The sequence below is a fragment of the Dipteris shenzhenensis genome, chromosome 1 (assembly GCF_047967505.1).
Source record: "Dipteris shenzhenensis isolate YYH24624 ecotype China chromosome 1, Dip_SZ_1.0, whole genome shotgun sequence".
NCBI classification, from domain to species: domain Eukaryota; kingdom Viridiplantae; phylum Streptophyta; class Polypodiopsida; order Gleicheniales; family Dipteridaceae; genus Dipteris; species Dipteris shenzhenensis.
In genome coordinates, this window is record NC_141596.1 from 29,338,528 (window position 1) to 29,365,699 (window position 27,172).

At 41.6% G+C, this 27,172-nt stretch overlaps 1 protein-coding gene across 1 annotated transcript in view; it reads left to right on the top strand.

The window, feature by feature from the left end:
• RFC1 (replication factor C1) overlaps positions 1 to 15,311 on the top strand; it is a 57,292-nt gene extending 41,981 nt beyond the window's left edge. The window contains exons 17-23 of the mRNA XM_087373965.1: positions 9,857 to 9,981; positions 10,536 to 10,608; positions 12,389 to 12,481; positions 12,607 to 12,826; positions 12,992 to 13,033; positions 13,284 to 13,346; positions 14,668 to 15,311. Coding sequence (XP_087230091.1) covers positions 9,857 to 9,981; positions 10,536 to 10,608; positions 12,389 to 12,481; positions 12,607 to 12,826; positions 12,992 to 13,033; positions 13,284 to 13,346; positions 14,668 to 14,786 — 735 coding nt within the window. The 3' untranslated portion in view covers positions 14,787 to 15,311. The remainder of the gene's footprint in view (positions 1 to 9,856; positions 9,982 to 10,535; positions 10,609 to 12,388; positions 12,482 to 12,606; positions 12,827 to 12,991; positions 13,034 to 13,283; positions 13,347 to 14,667) is intronic.
• The last annotated feature ends 11,861 nt before the right edge of the window (positions 15,312 to 27,172 follow it).

The following is a 27,172-nucleotide window of genomic DNA, read 5'->3' on the forward strand; positions in this document are numbered from 1 at the left end:
ATGATCCCGGCCTCTTGACAAAATTAATTAAAAATATTCTATTATAATTGTATGGTGCGCATGCCTCTCTTTAATATCAAGAATTCTTTTTGTTTCATGTGGAAGCGTTAGGGTTTAAATTAAATCTTTGAGAAGTTCTATTTGTATAGACTATCACCTTTAAGCAGTCGGTTCTTTAACGACCAATATGAAATATTGGATGCACTATGCATCCTTGTGGTGGTAAAGCTAACTTTTAAGCAAGCACATAAATATTGTGAATGGACCACAATACCTCGGAGGCAACTTAGAACATCCACCATCTTTAGGGCTTTGGAGCACGTGGGTATTCTTAAATAAACTCTCTCACCTTCTTCAAATTGGAATACCAAGCTTGGGGTGCGTGCTTCAATCCATATAGGGCTTTCTTTAAGTGGCATACCTTCCTTTCAGAACCTTCAACCTCAAAGCCAGAGGTTGGGTAACATAGACTTCTTCCTGCAAGTGCCCATGAAGAAAAGCGTCTAAATATGAAGCTGATGTACCTCCCAATGAAAGTGGGCAGTAAAGTCAATAACAATTCTTATAGTAGTGATCCTGGGAGTGGGGGCACAAGTCTCCTCAAAGTCAATGCCTTGCTACTGTGCATAGCCCTTAGCAATAAGACGGGCTTTGTAACAGTCCACTGAACCATTAGCTTTCCGTTTAATTTTATAGACCCACTTAGTCCCAATGGCATTCGTGCCAGGGGGCAAGTCACATAACTCCCAAGTGTTATTTTGATGGATAGAATCCAATTAAGCTTCGATAACCTGCATCCAACATTCATTTTGAAAGGCATCCTATGGCATTATGGCTCTTTGCATGCTGTAGCAACCAAGGCAGAAGCAACCAAATTAGCATGTTCTTTTTGGACAGCTGCTCTAATACGAGCTGGCGGAGGAACATCTTGTTTGCTGTCTTTTAGAGTGTCAAGGAGCCACTAGGGAATCCATTTGGGCTCTTGTATTTCAGCTCTATCGTGTAGCCGTGTGCACAACATCCTGATCAATCGGAGGCATATCAGGCTGTAAATCATGCTGATTTTCAGACTGCACATGTGGCTGCAAATGACCAATAGAGGAAGGAGGAGAAACCTCAGATGTGACATCATCATGGGAGTTTAACGGAAACAAAGGCATCAAGCTGTCAAAGAGATCTGAGGCATCAACAATGGGCTGTTTTTGACAGTCCATTAAAGGCATAGAGGAAGATTCATCAAAGACCGTCCCTATTGACAAAAACCTTGCCTGTGCGGACCTAGTAGAGCTTGTAGCCCTTGCTCTCTGAGCTATACCCAATAAAAATGCATTTGACAGCTTTATCATCCAACTTTGTGCGTGTCTGAGAAGGCACATGTGCATATGCCAAGCATCAAAAGGCACATGTTGCATATGCCAAGCATCCAAAAGTCCTCATGTGAGAAATCCTAGGCGTATGACCTATACAAGCCTCATAAGGTGTGACGATTTTTAATGCCTTTGTGGGACATCTATTCAAAATATAATTTGCACACATAACGACATCGAACCACAAGTTGTTAGGTAAATGCTTTCCTTTTAACATACACTTGGCCATCTCCATGAGTGATCTCTTCTTTCTTTTAGCCACGGGATTCAGCTGAGGAGTGTATGGCACAATGCATTGATGATGTATGTCACGTGAGGTGAAAAAATCAGCAAATTCCTTTGACATATATTCACCCTCCTATTTGTATTAATGTGGGCAATTTCCAGTTCGATTTCATTCTCTACCAAGGCAATGAAATGTTTGAAACATGCAAAAACTTCAGGTTTGGATTTGAAGGCAATAAAATCCCCCTAGAGCTGCAACCCGCATGGGTCCATAAACATCACTATGAATCAAATACAGTTTGCGAGATCCACCGATTCTCCTATCCTTGGGAAATGTAGAACGGTGCATTTTTCCAAGCAAGCATGCTTCACAGATATGCTTTGAACAACAACCATACCATCCTTATGTAACTTCGTTGAGGTGTCCAAACATCTCATGCCACAAATGAGTATCTGTCATGGTAGAAGTATCAACAGCATAGGCATTTGCATCTACAAGTCTAGCTTCATCCAAGCATCTATCATATGCATCAAGTCTGTAGAGCCCTCTAGTCAATGTGACAATCAACACCATGGTAAAGGCATGTGTAGTATCATAGGCCGCACACTGAACACCATCAAAGAGAACCTAATATCCACACGTAGCTATGGCTGAAATGAAAGAGGTTTTTACGTATGCTTGGTACATAAAGTACGTGGTCTAGAGTGACTAGATCACCATAAACTGAAGTAATGGCAACTTGCCCAATGCCTTTCGCTGTATATGATGCATTGTTGGCACATGTATGCTCAAGTGAGCTGAATAACTTCCGACAAGAAGTGATGTGCTTGCTAGTACCACTATCAAAGAACCAGGCATCAGAAAATGTCATTGAAGCATCATGAATATCAGGATTATACTGACAAGTAACAAGAAAAGCCCAATGCTAGTCATGTGTAAAATTAGCTAACTCATGTAGATCATCTGGAGCAGGAGTACTAGAAACTGCAAGACCAGACTCTTTCTTCTTTTCAGATGCAATTCTCTTCTTGTACTAAGAAATATGAAGCCCAGGTTTCCCGTGATAGTTGCATCTCTTTTTCTTCTTCTTCTCCCTAGAAGAAGAGGCATCATGGGAGTGACCAGCATGTGTATGAGGGGGCTTACCAACTCTTTGTCCTTGTTTTTATGATGTGTAGCAAAGGCTTGATCACTAGCCATAGAAGCATTTCAGTTTGCACGGCTTTGTTCCTCTTTTAATAAGAGGCAACCAGCTGGTCAAAGGAATAATGGTTGGCATTGCCACCTGCAACCAACCTCAAAGTGGTAGCAAAGCCCTGGTAGGAGTTAGGCAACCCATCAAGGGTGTTAGAAACAAGATGAGAATCAGGAACCACCTCATAAATGTTCCAACTGCTCTTTCATATCCTTTACACTGGTAAGATAGGCATCCATATTACGACCCTCTTCAAGCTTTAAATCCTTAAACTGCTTGCAGAGATAGGCAACCCTTGTCTCATTCTGCACCTAATATAAGGATGCAAGCTGATCCCATGTTTGCTTAGCTGTCTTGCATGACCGGATATAAGGGATAATAACCCTTTTCATGAAAGAGCATTCAAGAAATGTGCTTTGACATCACTTCCATCCCACTGAATCTGCTCCCGAGTAGGAGGCAAAGTACTTGTAGTGGAAGATGCAGTTGCACTAGAAGTAGCATTAGACCCATCACTAGATGAGCCTGAGGCAGTGCCAGATGTACTAGAGGCATTACGAGAAGCAGCAGGTCTAGTAGGTCTCACCTCGGTGCTTGAAACAATATTCCAAAGATTCTTGGCAATCAAAACATGCCCCATCATATAGGCCCACATGGGGTAATTTGTGCCATCACGTTTGTCCTTAGTCCCAAGCATCCCAAACAAATGATCCTTACTGTCAGCCATAGCGCAGAAATTTAAGGCAAAGGCACCAACTGCCAATGCAAATGAGAGGAGGGCAATCTCCCAAAACCAAAAGTCAAATTACTGCTCAAGCTTCAAAGCTTTTCACTGCAAATGCGTGGCTGTCACAAGGTGTATTTGCTACAAAAAGATTCCCAAAAGACAACATGAGGCCTTCCAAGGCAACAAAGGGCCTTTCCACAATGCCAATGAAGCAAAGAAAGGACTTTTTTGCAGAAAATAAAAGCAATCAACGCAATGAAAGGAAAATGCTTCAAATGCGAGCACAGGTAATCACCCTTGGAGGAGAGATGAAATGGACAGCAAATGGCAATGAAGGGTGCCAAGAGAAAGCTGGAAATGAGAATGTGCTCCTACAAGGAGGAGAGCAGCTCAAAATGAGTGGCGAAGGATCCAACGGAGATAATCTCGCAGCTTGAGGCAAGGGGTGGCAAATGGGGTCAAGCAGAGGTCTTCGGATGGCAGCAACAATCTCCAAAACCCAAGCATGAACCACCAAGTGAACAAATCGGCTGGAAAAAGTCTTCAAATGCAGACACAAACCCCAAGGTAGGTCCTTACAACAAGCGGTTGCAATGAATGCGCAGTACAGCTGCCTTATATGCTCAAAAATAGTTTCGTACAGCATTAAATGCTCTGTACAAATGCTGAAACAGTCTATTAGGTCAAAATCTGCAATAAATGCTGCAGCCTGCTGTCTGTACAGTCTATACAAGTTGTATGGCTGCCACGAGGACGTGAAATTATGGGACTTTTGATTTACGACTCCCGTAATTTGCTCGTGACTGCCTTAAGCCTTTGGGGCGCGAGGGTCCGGCCATGTGTGCGGGACTTGGGGAATTAAAATTTCCTAGTGGGTCCTTGGAAATTGTGAATGTGCGTCCATTTACTAGGCAGTTAATTCCTAAGGCCAAAGTGTGCGGGACTTGGGGAATTAAAATTCCCTAGTGGGCCCTTGGAAATTGTGTGCCAATTATTCCTAGGGCCAAAGTGTGCAACAGGGGCCCAAAAGAGTGGTGCAATTAAAAATTGCTAATTTTAGCACAAGATTACAGAAAGAGCAGAGAGACTTGTTTTTGGGGACAGGAGGCCAGAATCAGCCCAAAAGGAGCCAAATCTTCAGTCGTGACCTGTTGGAGCTGCCAGGTGCGGCCAGATCCAAATCGTCAACTACCAGGAGGTCCCAGGAGCTGCCAGGAGAATTCGCAATCTGCCAGGAGACTGCCAGGGAGCTGCAGGAGAAATCACAATTTACCTAGGGGCCTATCTAGGAAATTTGCAATTGATCAGGGGCTGTCCTAGGAGTTGCGATTGGTTTTTGGGCTGTCCAGGAGCTTCTACTAGGTGCTGCAAATTGTTTCTGGCTGAACAGGAGCTGTCTGCGGGGATTTGGACCTGTTTTCTGCTTGCTTTTTGGGCTGTTGTTGCTGGTTTTATTGTTCTCCAGGCTTGGAAGACTTCTCCTAAGCTGTTTCTAGACTAGACTAGAGTTGGATCTATTGTTTCTCGCTGGATTTAGGGTTTTCCAGCCCGGTGACGTGTTTCCAAAGGATTCTTGGCGAAGGAAGGCTTCTCTTTGCTAGCTTTTTCCATTCTTGGACTTCTTGCTGGTTGGTTATTGCGTTTGGAATTGATGCCTTGCAGGGAAGGTGGATTTATGCAATGGTTTGTGGCCAGGAAGGCTCCAAGTTGATTTCGACCTGTTTTGGGATAGCGATTTGGTTTGATTGCACTAGAATCTAGCTGTGTGGGAGCTATCTTGCAGTTGTGCAGCCGTGTCTGGCTGGTTGGGCACTTGGTTGTGCAATTGCAGGTGTGGCACATGCAGTGGATGCTTTTGGGGTGACGGTCTCTGTTGTGTGCTTTGGTTGGCTGAGGACACAGGGTTGTCTAGTAATTGGTTGCCATTTCACCATTTGGAGTTGAGCAGGGAATTACAGGGTGGGTTGGATGGGGAGTCTGCGGGCGTTGGTTTGCCTGGGGTGCAGCTTCCTAGAGACCTTTGTAATCAGCCGCTTGGCTTCAAATGAATGTGAAATAAATACCGCTAGGGGCGCCAACGTTTGGGGCCAATTGGTGTCCTTGTATCTGAGAAGAGCGCTCTAGCTCCCTGTGATTTAATCTGTGGTGCATAATTATTGTCAATTTACTGTGTATGCTGTACTTAAGTGGATCTTACCACCCTTTACGTGGTTAAGGCTGGTTTCCGTGGTTCCATTGTTGGGATCCACCTAACTTTTTCGTGCTTTGGTTGGCTGAGGACACAGGGTTGTCTAGTAATTGGTTGCCATTTCACCATTTGGAGTTGAGCAGGGAATTACAAGGTGGGCTGGATGGGGAGTTTGCGGGCGTTGGTTTGCCTGGGGTGCAGCTTCCTAGAGACCTTTGTAATCAGCCGCTTGGCTTCAAATGAATGTGAAATAAATACCGCTAGGGGCGCCAACGTTTGGGGCCAATTGGTGTCCTTGTATCTGAGAAGGAGCGCTCTAGCTCCCTGTGATTTAATCTGTGGTGCATAATTATTGTCAATTTACTGTGTATGCTGTACTTAAGTGGATCTTACCACCCTTTACGTGGTTAAGGTTGGTTTCCGTGGTTCCATTGTCGGGATCCACCTAACTTTTTCAAGAGGGGAGCCTGTGGTTGGCTTGGTGCAAGTCCAGCAGACTAGGCGAATAAGACAGCATATTCTAGATTTGCTGAAATGCTATGTTTCAAAGCACCAATCACAGTGGGAGAAGTCTTTACCATTGGTGGAGTATGCATACAATAACACGGTACATTCTTTCATAGGTAATGCTTCATTTGAGATAGTGGAAGGCCGATGTAAGATTTCACCCATTTTGCAGACGAAAGATAAAATTTTTGAGATTGATAAGTATGTGGAGAGCTTAGATATAGCTTATCAGAGGGTGAAACAAGCATTGCAGAAGTCACAGGAGAAGCAAAAAAATGCAGCAGACAAGCACGGGTGTGACGTTGTCATCAAGGAATGTGATTATGTCTTGCTGCGTTTTCAGAAAGCAAGGCTGAAAAGTACTCCGGCTATTTCCTAAGCTGAGTATGAGATACTATGGGCCTTTCAAGGTAATTGAGTCGATTAATGATGTAGCATTTCGCTTTATAGCTGCTTGACCATTGGAGGATTCACAATGCTTTTGATGTGAGTGTCCTTAAGTCTTTTTAAGGTGATGTGCCTACGGATTTGCCTTGATATATGCAGCTAGAGGTGGAATACATGGATGAGATTCTTGTATCTGAGTAGATTCTAGCACATAGGGAAAAGAAGGTAAGAGGTAAAGTTGCATGACGCTACTTGGTGAAAATTAGTAATTATTCATCATTGCATGCGAAGTGGTTGGACGAGAATGAGTTAGCAGATACTCCTCGGGTGTTACAGCTTTACCTTGAGGCTTTCGAGTTGGAGCCCACTTTGCGTGACACTCATTCATGTTCAATAGAGCGCCAGGTGTCTGTAGCATTACCTAATGCATAGGGGGGGAGTTAGCACTTCTATTTCTTTTGTACAGACCTGCTCATGTATCTAGAAGACACTTGGTGTTGCATTTTGTTTCACCCGAGGTATTGGTAGCTGATAGTATCTTCGTCGTGACAGTCTCTATGATTGGTGTACTAGTCACTTGGTTATGATGCATCTTATGTGCAATGTATTTTGTATTTGTTACCATGGCTCTACAGATACATATTCATTGGTGGTTGACTTGTTAGTGGCATTGGTACAATGTCCTTTCAAGTTTGGTTGGTTTGTTGGGTCGCTCCAATTTCAGACTTGGTTGATTTGTTGGTGGCATTGTTGGTTGTCTTTCAGATTTGGTTATTTGGTTATTTCACTTGCTTTTGATTTTTCCATTGCTATTATTTCTTTTTGTTTGGTGTGCAGGCGCTCGAGGACGTTTGCCTTCTTTCAAGAGGGGGGTCTGTCACGAGGATGTGAAATTATGCGACTTTTGATTTGCGACTTCCGTAATTTGCGCGCGACTATCTTGAGCCTCTAGGGTGCGAGGGTCCGGCCATGTGTGCGGGACTTGGGGAATTAAAATTTCCTGTGGGCCCTTGGAAATTGTGAATGTGTGCCTAGTTACTAGGCAATTAATTGTGAGGGCCAAAGTGTGCAATAGGGGCCTAAAAGAGTAGTGCAATTAAAAATTGCTAATTTTAGTACAGGATTCCAAAAAGAGAAGAGAGCCTTGTTTTTGGGGATAGGAGTCCAGAATCAGCCCAAAAGGAGCCAAATCTTCAGTCGTGACCTGTTGGAGCTGCCAAGTGCTACCAGATCCAAATCGCCAATTGTCAAGAGGTCCCAGGAGCTGCCAGGAGAATTCACAATCTGCCAGGAGGTTGCCAAGAGCTGTAGGAGAAATTGCAATTTGCCCCGGGGCCTATCTGGGAAATTCACAATTGATCAAGGGCTGTTCTAGGAGTTGTCATTGGTTTCTGGGATGTCCAGGAGCTTCTACCAGATGCTGCATATTGTTTCTGGCTGAACAGGAGCTCTTTACAAGGATTTCGACCTGTTTTCTGCTTGCTTTTTGGGCTGCTGTTGCTGGTTTTGCTGTTCTCTAGGCTTGGAAGACTTCTCCTAAGCTATTTCTAGGCCAGAGTTGGATCTACTGTTTCTTGTTGGATTTAGGGTTTTCCAGCCCGGTGACCTGTTTTCAAAGGATTCTTGGTAAAGGTAGGCTTGTCTTTGCTTGCTTTTGTTGTTCCTGGACTTGTTGCTGGTTGGTTATTGCGTTTGGAATTGATTCCTCGCGAGGAAGGTGAATTTATGCAATGGTTTGTGGCCAAGAAGGCTCCAAGTTGTATTCGACCTGTTTTGGGATAGCGATTTGGTTTGATTGCATCAGAGTCTAGCTGTGTGGGAGTTGTCTTGCGGTTGTGTGGCCTTGTCTGGCTGGTTTGACACTTGGTTGTGCAATTGCAGGTGTGGCATAGACAGTGGATACTTTTGGGGTCCCTGTTGCATGCTTTGGTTGGCTGAGGACACAGGGTTGTCCAGTAATTGGATGCCATTTCACCATATGGAGTTGAGCAGGGAATTATAGGGTGGGCTAGGCGAGGAGTCTGCGGGCGTTGGTTTGCCTGGGGTGCAGCTTTCTAGAGACCTTTGTAATCAGCCGCTTGGCTTCAAATGAATGTGAAATAAATACCGCAAGGGGCGACAACGTTTGGGGCCAATCAGTGTCCTAGGAGCGCTCTAGCTCCCTTGTGATTTATGGTGCATAATTATTTCTCAATTTACTGTGTATGCTGTAATTAAGTGGATCCTACCACCCTTTACGTGGTTAAGGCTGGTTTCAATGGCTGTCTGTACAGTCACGTGTGAGGTAGATGCAGGGAAAACAGCTCGAAAATGCTGAAAGCAGGTTGAATGGCAACCGAAATGCTCAGCTGAGCAGCTGCCTTTGCTGGAACAGGCCCAAAATGCACGTTTTTCCGAATTGCTTGGAGAAGCTCTGAATGCTCACATGTGTGGAAATGCCTAGAAGAGAGCCGACCAGCAAAAGAATGAGCTGTCTAACAGCTTCCAATGGCTCCCAAGGTAGTTTGGGTGGCTGGAAATGCTTGGAGGATGAAACCCTGACGTGCTCTGATACCACTGTAGGCTAGGGCAAGCAGTGGAGGCTCAAGGAAACAAGGAATGGAGTAAAAAATGAGCTGCTGTAATGAATTGCTGCAATCTTAATGAGAGAGTACAAGAGACAGCCAATATAACAAAACCCTAGGACAAGGCGTCCTAACTTGACTAAGTGACGTAACTGTAACATGTACTAATTGCACCAACTGTCCTAACTGCCTATAACTAGGCCCACAAGCCACATACCAAGGAATGAGTGGCACCTATGGATAGCCTATAGAATGGCCTACACTTAAGCCGTGTCATTTCTTTAATGTTTAATCTCCGGGTATTTGTTTTGGTAAACTTTCAATCTAAGTTGCGCTTTAAATATGTAATGATGATTGTAAACACACTGGAATTTAGAAGGATATGTGATCAGTGCTTATGATTGTGATTTATCTCAAGGATTTTTGTAATTATTCTTGCATGGTAGATACTTTTCTCTTGCAAACTCTAAGACCAAAACCATTAATAGGTCAATGGTGAAGGCTGATAAGGATGGGATTCTTGATCCAAGCAGGCAAAATTCAAGATACAATGCGAAAATAGGTTTTATATTTTTGAGTTAGAAATTATAATCAAGTATGCTCACTGTAAGGTCTAATGCACTTGTTGGCAAAAGTGGCTTGCTTTGAAGTCACTTGATTACATTTCTGAGTTTATTGATTTATAAATAACATAGGGGGAGCGGAATTTCAATCGATTTGGTGGATGGCTTGGCAAGAATTCATCTTTTGGAAAGAAAATGCGACTATTGGATGATATCCATGTACATTTGATGTCATCTCGAGCATGTGAACCTACACGGTATGTCAATACTCGTTCATACACTAAAAAGCTCTTTAAAAACTGCTGTTCCTGAGCGTCTTTAAGGTTCTAAGGTGTATTTTCTGTTGTAAAGAAAATAAACTCATGAAGAAGCTCCCAGGCACCTCTTTGGTTTGTGTTAATCAAGTGAAAGTGCAATCCATGGAGAAGGGTTGATATTTAAATTGCAGTACCATGCAGTGTAGCACGTCTTGAGTATAGTTTTATGCACTGAAAAGCTCTGGACAATGTTTAAAATGCTTGCAAAGAGCCTGTCTTTTGACAAGTGATTTTCTGAAAAGCTCGTCTATGGTTAAAATTTGTGACAATTTGTACTAAACCAATGTATTTCCAGTTGACCAAGGTGTAGAAGGATAAACTGAAAATGTCAGCTAAAGCATCAAATTCTGTTATTCTTTTAAGTGTTTATCAGCGAGATGATGGAAAAGTTTTACATTTCTTTTAGGATATTGAAAATTATTAGTTTGGGAGAGGGCTCTGTTTAGCAAATGCAGTCTTGCTAAGAAGCCGTATGTTTTTTATTAAAATTTCAGGCAGGCAGTTCGCAGGGATTACCTTCAAGTCTTAGCTTTGCACTTGACTGCTCCTCTCAAAAGCATGCCAAAGGTAAATATCTAAACAGACAATATGAGACACCCCCTATCTCTTTGATGTAAATATACAGTTGATCAGTATTTTGATTGATTTGCCATCTTACAGTCCCACACAATGGAAAACATGGTACAACAGTTTCAGGGTGACGTTACATAGACAGACCAACCCCCTCCCCTCTCTAGGCAGCGATCATCAGTGCTGGGAAACAGCTCAAAGTATCCCTTACACGGGTTCCTCCCCAAGCTCAGGATGAGAGGGACAGAATGAGCTCTTTGTTTATGATTTAGGATGTCCACTTGGCTACTCAAGATACGTGCGATGATCTAGATGGGAGGGGGGACCCTTCTCCACTGTGGACGCTTGGAGAGTGTTCAGAGAGTTGCCTTGCCTGAGTGACAAGCTATCTATCACTCATGACCTATGAGGCACTCACTCACATGATGTGGGCATCTGTGAAGATTTTGGAAGAGCCACGTACACTTTGGCTACATTCTCATTTTTCGTTTTATCTTTTACGTCAATGTAACCCTTGAATACAAAGGTCCTTTGCTTGTGTAAAGTGGACACCTACTTTATTACAAGTAGGAAGAACAATGGAGCGAGATGAGCAATTTTGATGAATAGAGAAAGACAAGGGAAATGCTTCTTCTTGGAGCCTCACATTAGAACACAAATGAAAATAGGAGCCCCCTACAGGGAAGGCAAAGATTAGTTCATGTTTCATCAGAGCCTTCTCAACTTGTGTGGTAAAATTATTTGAATGAACTTCATGCTTGCAAATATTAGTTAGTGAAATGCTAATTTGAAGATCCTTTCATGGTGACTCAAAGGAGGGAAAAGAGAAAAGTAGGTGCTTCTTTTGGAGGGGGATGATACTTGTGTTTCCGCGTGTGCTCATTTAATACTGTGCTTTGTATGGTATCATTTATATATGCCTCCAATGAATGATTGAGAGGAATTTTTCTGGAGTATCATAAATTTTCTAGAACAAGTGTTGTATATAATTCAAAGTGAGCAGTCAAAATGGAAATGGATGCGATTTAAGACCACATGTGAAAAAATAAAGGCACATGCTTAAGATGATTACTCGTTGTGTATGCTTGGAGATGAAGGAAACATATTGCACTAGGAAAATGCAGAACAGTAAGGGGTGGCTAAGCAAATCAACCTAATTTCTTCAATTTCTCCTTTGAGCTGTCCCCTTGGTAATTTTTCCATAGAGAGAAACTACAATTACAGGTAGGGTGTAGGAGCCATTTAAGAGCTGATGCAAAGAACCTCTGTAATCCTGTAACCCTGTACTGCTAGAGTGAGTGACTAGCATGTCACGTAGCTTTCTTGGGTGTCTACCTAGGTCTTTGTCCTTTGAAGCCTTTGGACAGTCTTTTGCGCTGGAACATGTGAATGACTGAATTTCATAATTCTCTGTTCTAATGGATGTTCCCTACAAGCTTGACATTTTTGGACAACATATTTTCTTGGGTAAGGAGGTAAGACATGGTATTTGATGAAACAGGCACATTGTTTGACTTTTTCTGTCATCAGTTTTGCTGTTATGATTTTAAAATCGTAAGGAAATAGCATCAAGCCATTCTTGCAAGATGGTTCTGCTACTTGAAGTTTGTAACATTTAGATTTATGAAAGGCACCTTAATCATCTGGTTTTGGACGCATTTGACACAGGTTTTTGGTTATGATACTGGTACTTTAATCCTTGGTTTATACATATGAGCTTGCATTTTGTTCCTTCTGCAAGTATCTCGTTAAAAATCAAGCATTTTGTGTTTTGCAGGAGAAAGCTGTGCAAAATGTAATTGACTTCATGGAAGATTACTCTCTTACACAGGACGATTTTGATTCTATCCTTGATCTTTCAAAATTTCAGGTGACTAAATTATTTAAGAAGCCTCCCAGGAGGTTCTTTTAAAAACTGAAATAAATAAAATTTACCTTTTTTGGTTGACGAGTAGTTTTGACTCTATGAAGTCCTTATCTTTCATGTATGCACAGGGACAACTTGATTTGATGGAGGGCGTTCAACCTGCAGTGAAAACAGCTTTGACCAAGGCATACAAACAAAGGGAACATGAGCGGCGAGTGAAATCTTCTGATCTGCTTCCTGTGTTTAGTCCGTCGGGTCAAAAGAAGGCCCCAAAGAAGCGTGCTGTGCCTGAGCTTTTGCCTGTAGAGTCATATGGGGATGAGGATCAGGAGGAAGAGAAATTGGATGGTAATGTTTGGCTGACATGCATCTTTCAGGCAGCTAGTAATGTAAAAAAAATTGCAGATCTCTTTGATCTCTAGAAATAAATTTATGATGTTATATTCGCAAGTTTTGTATGCTATTTCCAATCGTGTGATTATTGAGACTCACTAGTAGTGTCATTGGCTGCAGGTTCAGAGGACGAAGAAGATGACAACAATGTCAATAAACTAGGTGAACTTGATCTTTAATGAGATGCTTGCACATTGATTTATCAACCGGTTGCAATTTTGAGCTTACATGTGACTTGATGCACGGCTGATTGTCTATATGCTTATGTGCACATGAATAAGACAACCAGAACAAAATGAATACCTTATATCGTTGTCTTGATACAATTGTCATCAAAGATATCTGGTCTTGGGCGATGTATATATTTGCTGAGGGCCTACTTATTTGCTTTTGTTTGGTTTGCAAATTGCAGCTGCACTCAAGGAGGCAAATGGAAATATCCATTTGAGCTTAGGTGAGGACAGCTCAAAAGCAGGTTGGTGTGGGCTGTCCCTTTTAAGTGTCTATGCTCTATTAGTTATCTGTGTACATGTGTGTGTGAGTGTTTTTAAGTCATTAGAGGTTTTCATCCTTTAAACGGAATATCCTGAAGCAAACGTGGATAACAAGAATACCAATGAAGGGGAATTTGAAATACCCCAACTCTAAGGTTTGTGTTGTGGAGTGTTCTGATTTTCTCGTAATGAAGGGGAATTTGAAATACCCCAACTCTCTAGTTTCATTTGTGGTGAAGTGATACTGTTTTTTAATCAGTGCCTTTTCTGATTTTCCCGTAGTCATCGATTCTAAACCTCTTCATAGAACAGCCAACCCAACCAAGACGTAGAAGGGTTAACAGTGCAGGTGATGATGTGCTAGCCAGAAGATAAGTTAAATGGTTTCTGATATGAGGACCTTGTTTGCAAGGCAACTATTGCTATGGCTGCTGAGAGCACTAAAGACTAATCAGTGCAACGATTGGTGAATCTTGTCATCCAAAAACGAAGTAATCAGGGGGCATGCATGAAACTCAAAGATAGTAGCAAGATTCTCCGTAATAATACTTGGAAAGCTAAAATGCAGGAAACTCCTACCCAAGTCTGGAAACTCAAATCAGAAACTTGGGAAAACATAGGAGCGTGTATTGACAGACATTTGCGTCCATCATTGCATTAGTGGCCATTTGTAGTCCTGCAATAGAGACAGTATTTGGTGAGATCTGTTTTATTCAATGTCGGCAAAGATCCTGTGTTGACAACCATGCATCCCAACCCTATGAGACAAAGTGTTGTATGTATGTTTTAAATATTGCAATGAGAAGTATAATCTGTTATGAGTATCATGTGCATATTATGCTTACTAGTTTGTCTGTCTGTAACGCAATTCGTCAGTATGGAAATCTTGGATAATGTATTCAGGATTTCTTTGCATCTACTGCTGCTTTTATTTTGCTAAGAGGCTTCGTTCATGGCTTGCAGATGGCTCATTTTGTTTCTGTGCTTGGTGTTAATATCTTAGAAATCTCTCCTTTTAATGCCTTCATCTTACAATGCTAGCTGTCCTAATGTCGATACAAGTATGAAACTCTCCTATCATACATTTCAAACGGATGATTATTTCACGATATATGGTTTCTGCATATTGTCTTGGCCCTATCAACCTATGACATAGAGCAATGGCAGCATGGAGCGAAACCAACTTGTTAAGGCCTTATGGATTGGTTTTTAAAGCACTGATTGCAAGAATGGATACAGGCAATTGATTGTGGACTAGTCAAATCATATCTGACAGGTTTGCATTTTGACATGGTCTTGCAGGGGGCAGCAAGCAGAGAGGAAAAGGAAGGCAACCTCGGCAGACAAATACAGAAAAGAAACCTGCACTTAAGGAAACAAGTAGCGCTTCTAAGCCTGGCAAGCGTAGAAGAGAAGAATAAAAGATCCATTTGTACTGCATGCCTCTAGACATAGTTACTGATGCTGTATACCATTATTTAAGTCATAAGGCATGTCTGTCACATCTGTTCATCTAAGACAACACGTGGTTTATCTGTGCCGCAAGGAGCTAGACAGGAGTCACTGTATAATGTACATTCTCTGTAAACGGGCAGAAGAATTGTGTTATGCTTTGAGAGCATTATGTTTGTATGGGACACCCTTACTGGCTTCCCCAAGTGGATGGCAAATATCGGTTCTCAGTAGTAAGTAGTGGGGAGTGTATTGGCTTTCAATGGCTGAGATCTACGACGAGTGCTGTAAATGTGACATAGTGAGACTAAACTATTGAGACACTAGCCTTCTTCCCTTTGCTTATATAAAGGAATGTTTATAAGTACTGGATAGACATGAGAGCCCATGTATACAAAGAGGAAAATAAATTGTGATACCCAAGAGCAAGTAGTAGAGTACAAGTACCTTTGACTGCTCACAAGAGTATTAGCATTGTATTGATTTGTGTGATACTATGCCTACTTTAAGCTGTTTTGTTGTAGAATGGGAACAAATTTTCATAGGGGGAGAGTGCAATCTCTTTTTCATGCCCTCTGTTTGAGGCAAGCTAGCTCAAGCTGTGCAAATGAACAGAGTAATGTAAATGGGTGATCCTAATGTGAAATAATCTACAAAATAGAAAAAGCAAGATCCAAAAACTAAAGAGGATGGAGATGCTATTGTGTAAGCCTTTTGAAAAAAAATCAATTATCATTAAAGCTTTCTATCTTAAATGGTGCGTTGCCCTAGCAGCTAGATTTAGATTTAGACGCTCGTTGGGGAGAGACTAAATGAAAACGTTTAGACTTCACAAGCAGTTGTAGCTTGATTGAAGAGATTTTGGACTACCTTTTGATTAGCCTTCTCCTTTAGTGCTAGCTTTCGTCATGGCTGAGTTTGCCCTTCACCTCTGGAGTGCCGACAAAATCTCAAGACGAAGACTTTGTATAAATGGATGCTCAAGTATGTGTGGGGGTGTGGATTTGTATGTGTGAGCATATTTTTATACTATGGTCTACACCCACTGTTGGGTGTTGATGACGTCAGTGGGGATGTCCGGGATGTCATAGCTAGTCCTTGCTATGCATGATGGAGTTTATGGTTTTCGACCTTGTGAGTGACTGTCATGAGATTGAAACTGCACTATGTTGTGTTTTTAAAGGATGAGTTTGGGAATGTTCTTGGATTCATCTAGGTATATCATTAAAGCTATTTAGTTGGTCTTATGGCTTGAACTCTTCGATCACGCATGTCATAGGCTTGGTCATACATGTCTTAGCTTCGACGGGAACAATAGTACAAATTTGACGTGCACAAGACCCCAATAATTTTGGACACAGAAGAGGCTTAAGTGTAATGCATTTGGAAGTCTTCGGTTATATCTATTATGCTAATGTTTTGAAAAAGCTAGGACAGCAAGGTAAACAAACACATATTCATTGGTTGTCATGAGAAAAGTATGGCCTCCATTGTGTGTAGAGATGGGGCTTTACGGAAAGTCACTTTGTGGTCACTTTGTTTGATGTGATATTTAGAGAGGGAAAGTCACTTTGCTGTCAAAAAACTGCAGAAAAGAAAGAGGATGCTTTTCCACTCTCACCCAAAGATGATCCATCAAAGGACTAGAAAGAGGATTTGCAGTTGCAAATCTCGTCGCTTGGAGGATTTTTTTGACAAATCCACAGTGGAAGATGATTTGGTTTGGTCATAGTTCAACAAGGTGTTGCCTCAACCATTGAAGATATCTCGATGTGCCCAAAGAGCTATAGTTTTTAGCTTTAAGGCTCCAAAAGGTTCTCTTATGTTGTGGAAGAGGATCATAAAGACACATTTTCAAGCATAGACAGGAATTGAGTAGACAAAACACCTTTGGAACCCTACCAAAGGAAGTACATGAGGGAGGGAGGGCACATAAGAGGAAGAGAACCGAAGGCATAAATTCAAAGCAAATTGTAGGTCATTGAATAATGTTTCTATATGCTCAACAAGCCCTTAGGGTGAAGAGGAGGCAATGGTCATGCACAAAAGCTCTCCAAGAGACTAGGTAGTATGAAACTTTTATGGACGGTCTCATCCTTTGCGGTCCTTTCAGTGTGGTCCGTGAAGTCACACAATAATAGCAAAAGGATGTAGTTTAGTACAAGTGCTTTGGAGGCAATACAGAAGATGAGTTGACAAACATTTCACAAGAATATATTTGGGTGCATACTAGACATCTATTTTTGTGAGGTGGCTATTAGATGCAAGTCTCGAGATTAGGATGGGCAATGATTAATTTTATCATTAACTCTTAAGAAGCATGTGGATTGGATTTGAGTAGACCTAGTGTGAGTAGAATCCATTAGAAGGGCAACCATGTGTAAGTTTTTTTCTTTGGCCATAAATTGAGTGGCATTAGAAATTTCATCTTTGGGGAAGGGCAACCAAGGATTTGGATTAAGGGGATGTAGCTAAGTACTTTGTTGAATCTACACTTCTTTCATGTGTCTTATTGAGTAGCAATCCCACTAAGTAACATTGTCGACAAGATTTGTAAATAGGTTACCCCTAATCTTTTACTTTTTAAATAATATACTATGTGTCGAGTTATTTCATATCTTTAGCTACCTTATGGAACATTTGTACGAACTTAAATCTTTTGGCATTGTTAAGACATGCATGATGGGATCCCTTATGCTAATCAAAAGCTTTGTTGATGCTCCTTATAAAGGAAAATTTCCTGTCATATTTGCTTGTGAAGATGGTTACAATTTTGATAGCTGTGTCCCTTTTCTTTATCCAGGCATCCCCAACCATGATGCCAAACTCCTTGAGATGTTACTTTGAAGGAGATCCCCTAACAAGGTTGAATCACAATTTATTTGTGATATGCTATGGTGATCTTATACAACAGGGGTTGCTATTAACGAACCACCCATTGATGCATTATGATGATCAGGCCTGTGACAAGAAATTACTTGTTCTTCCATGCAAGATAATTGAGGGAACCATCATGATCAATCTCCCTAGACTATATTTTGGGCTCTCATCTCCAATTTATCAATTGATCTCCATTTTATTGTGATCCTTGTTGAGGTTTGATTGAGATAGGCCAGACATGACCATACAAACCTCATCGAGTGCATCGATAACCCTCACAAACTAGCTATGTAGTTGGATTCAACTTGTGCACAAACTCCCCGGAATTAAAAGGGAAGATTACATACAAACGTCCAATAAAACTCTACCATTTCCATCCATTAAAGTTTGGTTCCCCTTGGTTGCATGTTTGTTAGGATACTTGCAACATCCCTAAAGGAACTTTTCATTGCTTATTAGACAAATTTCTAATTTAGTCCCTTGCTCTTTGCTTCATAAGGAACCCTTGGCAAATGCTTATAATATACATTTCATGAGGGATTGCCCACCAAATTGAAGCTAGGTGCCCATCATCAAGAAGTTTCACACACACACACACACACACACACACACATAGGTGCCTATCATCAAGAAGTTTTACAGAGAGAGAGAGAGAGAGAGAGAGATCTACCCCTCAAGGACATTCTCTCTACTTCAAATTCCTATATAATGCACACCCTTTGCAAATTCCAAGGAAATATCTTCCATAAGGGATTGATCACCAAGCAAAACCTAGGTCTCCTTTAGGGCTAGTCTTACCCATGTGTGTGTGAGAGAGAGAGAGAGAGAGAGAGAGAGAGAGAGAGAGAGAGAGAGAGAGAGAGAGAGATCTATTAATGTCTACAGACGACCTCATGGGTCTATGAGACACATTACAAATACCAAAAAGCGACTTATTACATTTGGATAGCCAGAGACTCAGGGGAGTGCACAAGGCTAGCTCCTCCCAAATTATTAAAGAATATAGCTACATCCTAATATTGTTATAAGGTGGCCTTTATAACATTAGTTTAATATTGAGAGTCTTTGGGTTTGGATTTGAAATTGTGAATCGATACTTGCCCATCTCGATAAACCGCCCATTTGCTTGCCTTTGCGTGCTTCCTTTACTTTGGTGAGCTCATTATTTCTTTGTTTGAGTTGGATTTGAGTCAGCTTCTCTGATATCCAAATCTTTGTACACTTCTTATGTGTTTGCCGGAGAATCTTAACTCTTGCTACCCTCCCTTTGAAGTAGACGTGTACTTGTGTGCCAGTTTGACTGATGTCATATATTGCATGTCATTTTCATCCCATTCAACTTCTGGTACTTCCTTTAAGACATATCATTACGTCATCAAGGTCTTTCTCCTCATCATCATGCAAGCAACCCTCTTTCAATCCCCCAACGCGTAAGATCGTCTTATTTCTTGGTCTAGCTTCCTGCTCTTTCACTTCCACATAGAGATCCTCTCTATTGATTTTGTTGCTGGCAACCATTTTTTGCTTGATTGAGCTCAATTGATTGGTGATCATATCCTTCACTGTTGAGACAAGTGTCGGTGCCTGGGGAGATGTGTTACATTTATCTATGACCTCTGCATGTTTTTCGTTACTCTCCATATCTTGCACTTTCCTCCCAAGCGTTGTAACCTGAGGTTTGAGCTCTCTGATTTCTTGTTGCAAATAATAGATTTGCTCTTGCAGTTTGAGATGATTCTCTGTATGTATTTCTTTGCATAGGGGATGGGTGTCGATGAGGTTGCAATGGCCAGATACGAGGGCTTACTCGTAGGTGTTGAAAAGGCAAAGGATTTCATCTTAGTGAGCCTTAGGAGCTCCATAGTGGCCTACATATATTTGAATGCCCCTATGCTGGAACTAGCCTCTATGTTGGGCTAGGGGTCCAACCCAACCTAGACTGGTTTAACTGACTGAAGTTAACTAATCGGATTAAACTAAGAGAGGCTAACTGAATTAAACTGAACTTAATTGAGAGCCTGGTGGCTGTTTAGCTGGGTGAACTAAGCGAATCAAAGTTCGTTGACTGCCCTTCGAGCTTTGTACTTTGGACCTTGGCAGGAGCTTTGGAGCTTTGGCGCGGCGTCAAATAACGAACTGTGGCCACAAGTAGAACCCGTGATGCATCGAGTGAAGGAGCTGAGGCGCTGTTGTGAGAATGATGGGAGGGGGTAGCTGAGAGAGAGACGGGAGGGAGCGATTGAGAGATGGGAGGGGCAGTTGGAGCTAAAAGCTGCTACGAGGGAAGACGGCCTGAGAGCTACTACGAGTAGAGATGGGTAGAGAGAGAGAGAGAGAGAGAGAGAGAGAGAGAGAGAGAGATCTATTAACGTCCATGGGAGGCCTCGTGAGCCTATGGGACAATGTGCACAAAAAGAAGACTCATCCAAGCCTCAATGGGCTGGAGCAAAGGGCGCACTAGTGCCCTTGTTGAGTACTAATTGATGCAAGATATCTTGGATCTGCATCTGTCGAGCTATCTCATGCTGTGGTGGTGGGGGATGCGGTCTCCTTGATCTTTGAACTCGTTGAGCAATGTCCAGAGTGATCCTTCATCTTTGTCGATCGCCCTTGAGGAAAGCTGTGTTAGGTTTGACCTCAACAGAATGCCATTAGGAAAAAAGGGAGCTCATTTTGGGGCCTTTTAGAAGAGAGAGAAAATAGGCTCTCAACCAATTAGGAGTGGGCCAACGTAATGTTGAAAATTCAACAAAAGAAGATGAAAATAAGAAAAAGAAATAGTACTATATGTTCATAGAAGCATGTCACATTCATGAAGTGATCTGATTTGAATCTTTAAAAATCTATTTTCTGTGCAGAATTTGATGATTCTGACACCGCAGACGCGTCCGGAACGGCCCAAAACCCCAAGAACGGCACTAGAAACGCTGGAATCGGACATCCGGAGGCCCGGAAACGGCCAAAAAAGGCTGAAAAGTGGGATTTGCAGCAAAATGCGATCTGGCACCTTTTGAAAAGGCCGAAAAGTGGGATTTGCAAAGGTGCCAGATCGCATTTTGCTGCAAATCCCACTTTTCGGCCTTTTTTGGCCGTTTCCGGGCCTCCGGATGTCCGATTCCAGCGTTTCCAGTGCCGTTCTTGGGGTTTTGGGCCGTTCCGGACGCGTCTGCAGTTGTCAGAATCACCAAATTCTGCACAGAAAAGTGTTGCTCTTATATGAACATTGAATGTAAAGCATGTGAAAGAATATATTTATTCCTTTTCACACTGACATTTCTCACGCAAGTATCCATATTTTCTTGCTTTTGTAGAGAGAGAAAAGAGAAAATAGTGAATTTCTTACAGGGCCCCAAAATGAGCTCCCTTTTTTCCTAATGAATCTGGCTCTGTGTCACGCGTGGTCTATGTGTCCCTCTCTCAACAGCACCGTGTCGGCTCTCTCTAGTAATCTAGGCTTTTCTCATTTTAGCTAGCTCCTCCTACTCTACTCCGCTACGTACTAAAGCTAACTGAAATGCATAGAAGTCTGTGACGCGTCGTTGTGCTTGGTCAGCCTCTATATCTTGTGGCCTAGCAACTCATGACGCTCTTTGATCTATCGTAGTAGTGTCTCCTTGGTTGGCGCATCTCCATCAGATAGAGCCTAATGCAGACCTGATCATGGAAGTGGAAAATCTCTTAAAAGCCTCACCTTTTATGGAGAAGCCATGCCCCTCAACCATGGGGCTTATTGTGATGTAATCACCCATTAACGCAATCCACATTAAAAAACACTTTCACAAAACAAGTCTTGTGAAGCACATGGCTTGTAAAGTTATATCCAATAAATTGAGCAACCAATAACCATGCTTTATTGTTAGATGCATCCTAGTTTACCATGCAACAAATCAAGACTTTGAAACCTTTGTTACAAGAACTAATAGGCATCAGTTTGACAACACTAATAGAGGATAGTTATAGTATATACAACCATATATCTTCCCATTACAAAAATATAACAAGATAAACAAGTGAGGCTCTTTGATTATGATGGATTTTCAGAGACAAAAGGGACATTACATGTATATACATATTGGACTATGTCATTGCTAAATGTAGGAGAAGCTGTAATTGTGATCACTTAATTCTGTAATTTAATGTTATAATTTTTGATAATTTGCTATGTATATTTGGTACCTTTTGATCATTTGTTATGTATATTTGATCAGTTGCTATGTGTATTTGGTACCTTTTGTCAATTTCTTAGCACCATTTTAAAGATAAGACATTCCCACCATCTTAATAATCCATGCACATGTAATGATTGCAATGAACTACAAGAGGAATTCTTTACATTGATTACTTGGTTGTGGTTGTTTGTAATTCTTGTAGAACTCAAGAAAATTTTCATACTTTCCCCCTTAAGCTCACCCAGGATATGCACCTCATAAAAATATAAAAAAGTATCCAGCTCATTTTGTCATAATTGGTAGATGCAGGTCATGTTTACTTATTGGTAGACTTTGGGGATCTACAAAAGCTACATAATGAAGAGGAGAGAAGTTTCCAACTATCCCACTCACGTCATTTGGGGAATAGCCCATACAACATGTGTGGGGGTTAAAGACCACCGTACCTTAACCTTGGTTATGTACAATACTCAAACACATGTATATATATGGATGAAATAGAAGATTAGGGTGTTTTGCACCCACCAAAACTTGTGTCCCTCAAGCTCCCTCTCTCCCTCTCAGCTTCCGTTGTGTCCTCACAACTCGTATCAGAGCTTGGCAGTAGAGCCTGGCTATAGCGTGAGCAGCCTCGTGCAGCCTCTAGCTTGAAGAGAGAGTGGTGCATCCCAAAGATCCTTGCTCAGTAGGAGGAGTTGCAGATTTTGGAGCTGCTATAACAATTGGAGAGAAAGGGGCAAAATCCTCTTGGGCATTTGTTTAGCCATGACTTCAACTACTTCGAGTTCTCAGGCCGCTCTTCCAAGGACGTCCATGCCCATATTTTATTGTTTGAGAGTGCTTGGTGATGATGTAGGGTGCCCAGTATGGCAACACTCATTTCAACATGTTCACAAAGCTCAGTGCTTCCTTCCTAGCTTGGTATCATGAACAAAGGACCATAGTACATGTCCTCACCAAGCTTGGTTGTATGAACCAAAAAGACATGACGCTGGATGAATACGTGGCCAAGTTTTGATGGGTACCACAAGCCAATCCACTTGCTGTTGAAGTACCACAAGTGATGGTACCACAAGCCAATCCACTTGCTGTGGAAGTATTGAAATCCTATTGTTCACAATCTTAACAAGAAACTAAAACACACTGTGGTTTTTATATATATCACGACTCTTATCCTGGAGCATATTGTTGAGTGTGCACAACGGGTCGAGCAAGTGTTGTTGGGATTTCTTGGTGCTTTGGGTGAACCTTGTTCTTGGTAATTCATGTTGCAACTCTAAGGTCTAAAGAGGTGAAAAGCATTCAGCCACATGGCAATCTATCATAAAGCTATCAACATGGACATAAGGGCGGCTTAGCGTAGTCGGTTCCACCTTATTATTCCTCTCCATCACTTGTGGAGACGTCTCCATGATAGTCAGAAGTAGAGCATGCTTCATGAAGACAACCCAAGTTGATTGTTGGCTCGTGGTGCTGGCAGGTTCTCTACATCACTTGATGGTGGAGTGGCAACTGAATTTTAGCTTCAAGCAACAGCTATCTTGTGATAATGGAGTTCGCTCTAAATTGTCATGTGTCTTCAGTTATCTAGTACGTGTATGTGTCGATAATGCAGTTCGCTCTAAATGGTCATGTGTCTTCAATTAGCTAGTACGTGGATGTGTCGATCTTTCTGTTGAGTCTATGATGGTCCTGTGTGGCACTTTATCTTTTGGACCTATGTGAAGACATGTTGCTTGTGTCAGCAGAATGATTTCGGCTTGTATGGCGATGTATCTCACGGTTGTGTTTTGGCCTTTATCATTTTATGCAGCTTGGATGCAATATCTTTGTTATAAGCCTTTGTGGCTTGAGTCGTTCATAGTTGTCATCATTGTATACCTCCACAACAAGTCCCAGAGGGATGCGTGGAGGTTTCTGTGTCATTACCATAATATAGTTTGGTCTTTAGTGTAAGCTTCCCTCACGATTCGTCTATACTTGGCTTTACATTTTATGTGAAATCGATCATTTGCATCTCTGAAATCCAATAATTGGTATCAAAGCAATTTGACTCTAAGGGCTTGTGAGCGTTTATCTTGCCGTGAGGGTGTTCATGATTCTCATCAGAGGTTGTCATGACGGTTTGAATATCAGAGATTCAGTGATGAACCATTTGACTCACAAATCAGGTCAAGGATATTAAACCATCGTCAAGGAGTTTGTGTCACGGCAACTCAAGAAGCCGAGGAGTAACATTCGTAAGAAGGCACTGACCTATGAGCATTACAAAAGAAAGGGACGAAAATGCATTCAACATCGAGAACAAGGACTTGACTGTCGGAGCAGTAGAGAAAGGCCTCCGTTGAGGAAGAAGAATACAGAGAAAGTTTTGCAGTTGACCTCGAGGAAAAAAATGATTATGCCTTTTTAGCTTAGTTTCTCTTTTCTTGCTCTTTAGATCATTTCGCAAGTTTGGGATGGCAGTGTTTTCAGTTTCTCGCCCTTACTCAACGAAAGGAAGGTCTAAAGAGGTGGAAAGCATTCAGCCACATGGAAAGCTGCCATGCTATCAACGTGGACATAGGGTTGGCTTATCCTACTCAAGTTTAGATTATTCCTCTCCATTATTCCTAGAGACGTCTCCATGAGAGTCAAAAGGATAGAATGCTTCATGAGATGTCTCCATGAGAATCAGAAGGACAACGTGCTTCATGAGATGTCTCCATGAGAATCAGAAGGACAACGTGCTTCATGAAGATAACTCGAGTTACATTGGTTTGTAGGTTCTCTTCATCTCTTGACAGTGGATCAGCAACAACTGGTTTCTAACTTCAAGCAATAGCTATCTTGTGACGATGGAGCAGGTTCTCTTCATCTCTTGATAGTGGATCAGCAACAATTGGCTTTTAACTTCAAGCAATAGCTATCTTGTGACAATGGAGCTATTGTAAATTGTTATGGGTCTTTGGTTAGTTAGTGGGTATGTGTGGTTGCTGTGTGTGTCAGTCTTTTTGCTGAGTCTATATGAGCTTGTGTTGTGCTTCATCTTTCGGTCCAGCTGCTTGTGTCACATAGTTTCTGCCTGTGTGTCTCACGGCTGTGTGTTAGCCTTAATCTTTTTAAATGAATTGGGTTTCTTCAAGAGTCAAGACCAGCACCTCCACCACCTCATGTTATGCCTAACTAGGTGCTAAGAGTCACAAATATCACTAACCGACCAAATGTGCATTTATAGTTCATAGTAGAAGACTGGGGTGTTACGAAAACTGAACTCAAACATGCTCACAAATTCAAGATTTACCAAAACCATAGAAACCAAGTACCAGGAAAAAAGTGGGAGAGAGAAAAGAAAGAGAGAGTGACACTGTATGGGGTCCCATTTGCCCCCCCTAGATGGTGGCTCTTGCTTCCCATCTAGAGTATTTATAATATATAATTCCAAAAAGCAAAGAGCCAATAATAGTATATCCAAAAGCATCCCTTGTCCATAATTAGAGGGATTGCTCAACATAGCTCCACGAGCTTAAAATATCACGAGGCTTAAAATGCCCACATCCAAAATTTATAAAATAAATTAGCCCATGGCTTAAAATTCATAACTTTATATATGGCCCATGGCCTTTGACAACCATTAGATACTTCGATCAATCCAAATCACCTTTACCATCTCCGTTCCTCGTTATCCAACTCATCATCTGTACTCAAGCAACCAATTGTGTTAGTTGTTACAATCAATTGATGAATCATCCCACCAACTAATCCTAACACAATTGTACACTTGATATACAGACATCAAAATACACACCTTGTGACTAATTGCAATAACACCAGTAACACTAGCGACATTAGTATTAACATGGAATCACCCATAATACTAACCATCTAGCCTGGCAAAACACAAGTAGTTAGGCGTCCCCAACTAAATCCCACAAAGCATCCACAAGGATCCCTGCCGCGTCCGGTGCGCTCCTATGGAATACTTTGCCATAGTCACACTTGACTAAAATAAAATAATTTCCATAGCAAGAAAAATTAGAAATACAATTCCGTAACATGGGGCTTATCATATCAGAGTATGGGATAGTAATGGAGTGAGACAAGGTGGAGCAAATTTGCAAAGACGCATGTTTGATTAAAGGCAAGCAGTTGGCTAGATCCCTTTATTGGCATAGCAAAATGCTCTGACACCTTGCGGATGTAGCCGTGCCTCTCAATGCACAGCTCAACAGGTGATGTTTTTTATATGGAACCTGGAGCGCGACCATGCCTTCTAGTATTTGAATCTCATGTTGCTAAAGCCTTGATTGTCCAGCCCCTAGGCTAGACATTATCATTCCATGTATTTGTCGATGCGTCCTATATGGCTATTGGCATAGTGTTGATGGATCAGAAGATGAAGGGGTGTTACTAACCACTCTATTATGGAAGTTGAAGGTTATCTAAAGCTAAGAAGAACTACTGTACCATGGAAAGAGAGGCACATAGCATGATCTATGTTATGAAGAAGTTGGGGTATTACCTCCTCAGTGGTAGCAAGCTCACTTTTCATGTGAACCATTCAATGCTATTGTACCTCATCAGCAGACAAAATATCATAGGGAAGTTAGCTCATTAAATGTTATGGTTGCAAGGATTTGACTTCTCTATTGTTCATGCTCCCCTTTCCATGCATGTGTTTATTGATTATCTATCTTGGCTAAAGAGTAGAGAGAGGCCCGACTTGTTCATTGATGAATTCTTGGATGCTAGCCTATTCAAGGTTAAGGTAGCTACGCAAGACGATGTTTCAAAGTGCTCGTCAAATGGCACATGATCATGCAAAAGAAGTCCACCATCTACTAAGCTCAAGCCAATGGCCAAGCAAGAGTCATCCAACAAAATAATGCAGACAGTCATAAGGAAGGTAGTTAATGAGAATCGGATCGATTGGGTCCAAGAGCTACATTCCACCTTGTGGACCTTTAGGACAGCATACAAGGTCATGACCAAGATCATCCCTTTCAAGATGGTGCATGGGCTTGAGGGGGTGTGTCTTTTCTTTGAGCATTTGGTGTGAGCAATATTTTTTGAGCATGGTGTACATTGTCTTTAGATAGATAATTTTGTTGCAGCATTGTAGACCCCTTTAGTCACAAAACCACCCCACACAGATGCTATATTTTAATGACCATTTGACCACATTAAACATCTTACCAATTCAGCTTGCAAATATGTAATGTTTTGTTGACATTCCAATTAAACATATGGTTTATGAGCTCAGCCCTTTATTCACAATACTACCCTACATGTTTACTTAATTTTAGCTAGCATGCTCTCAATTAAAC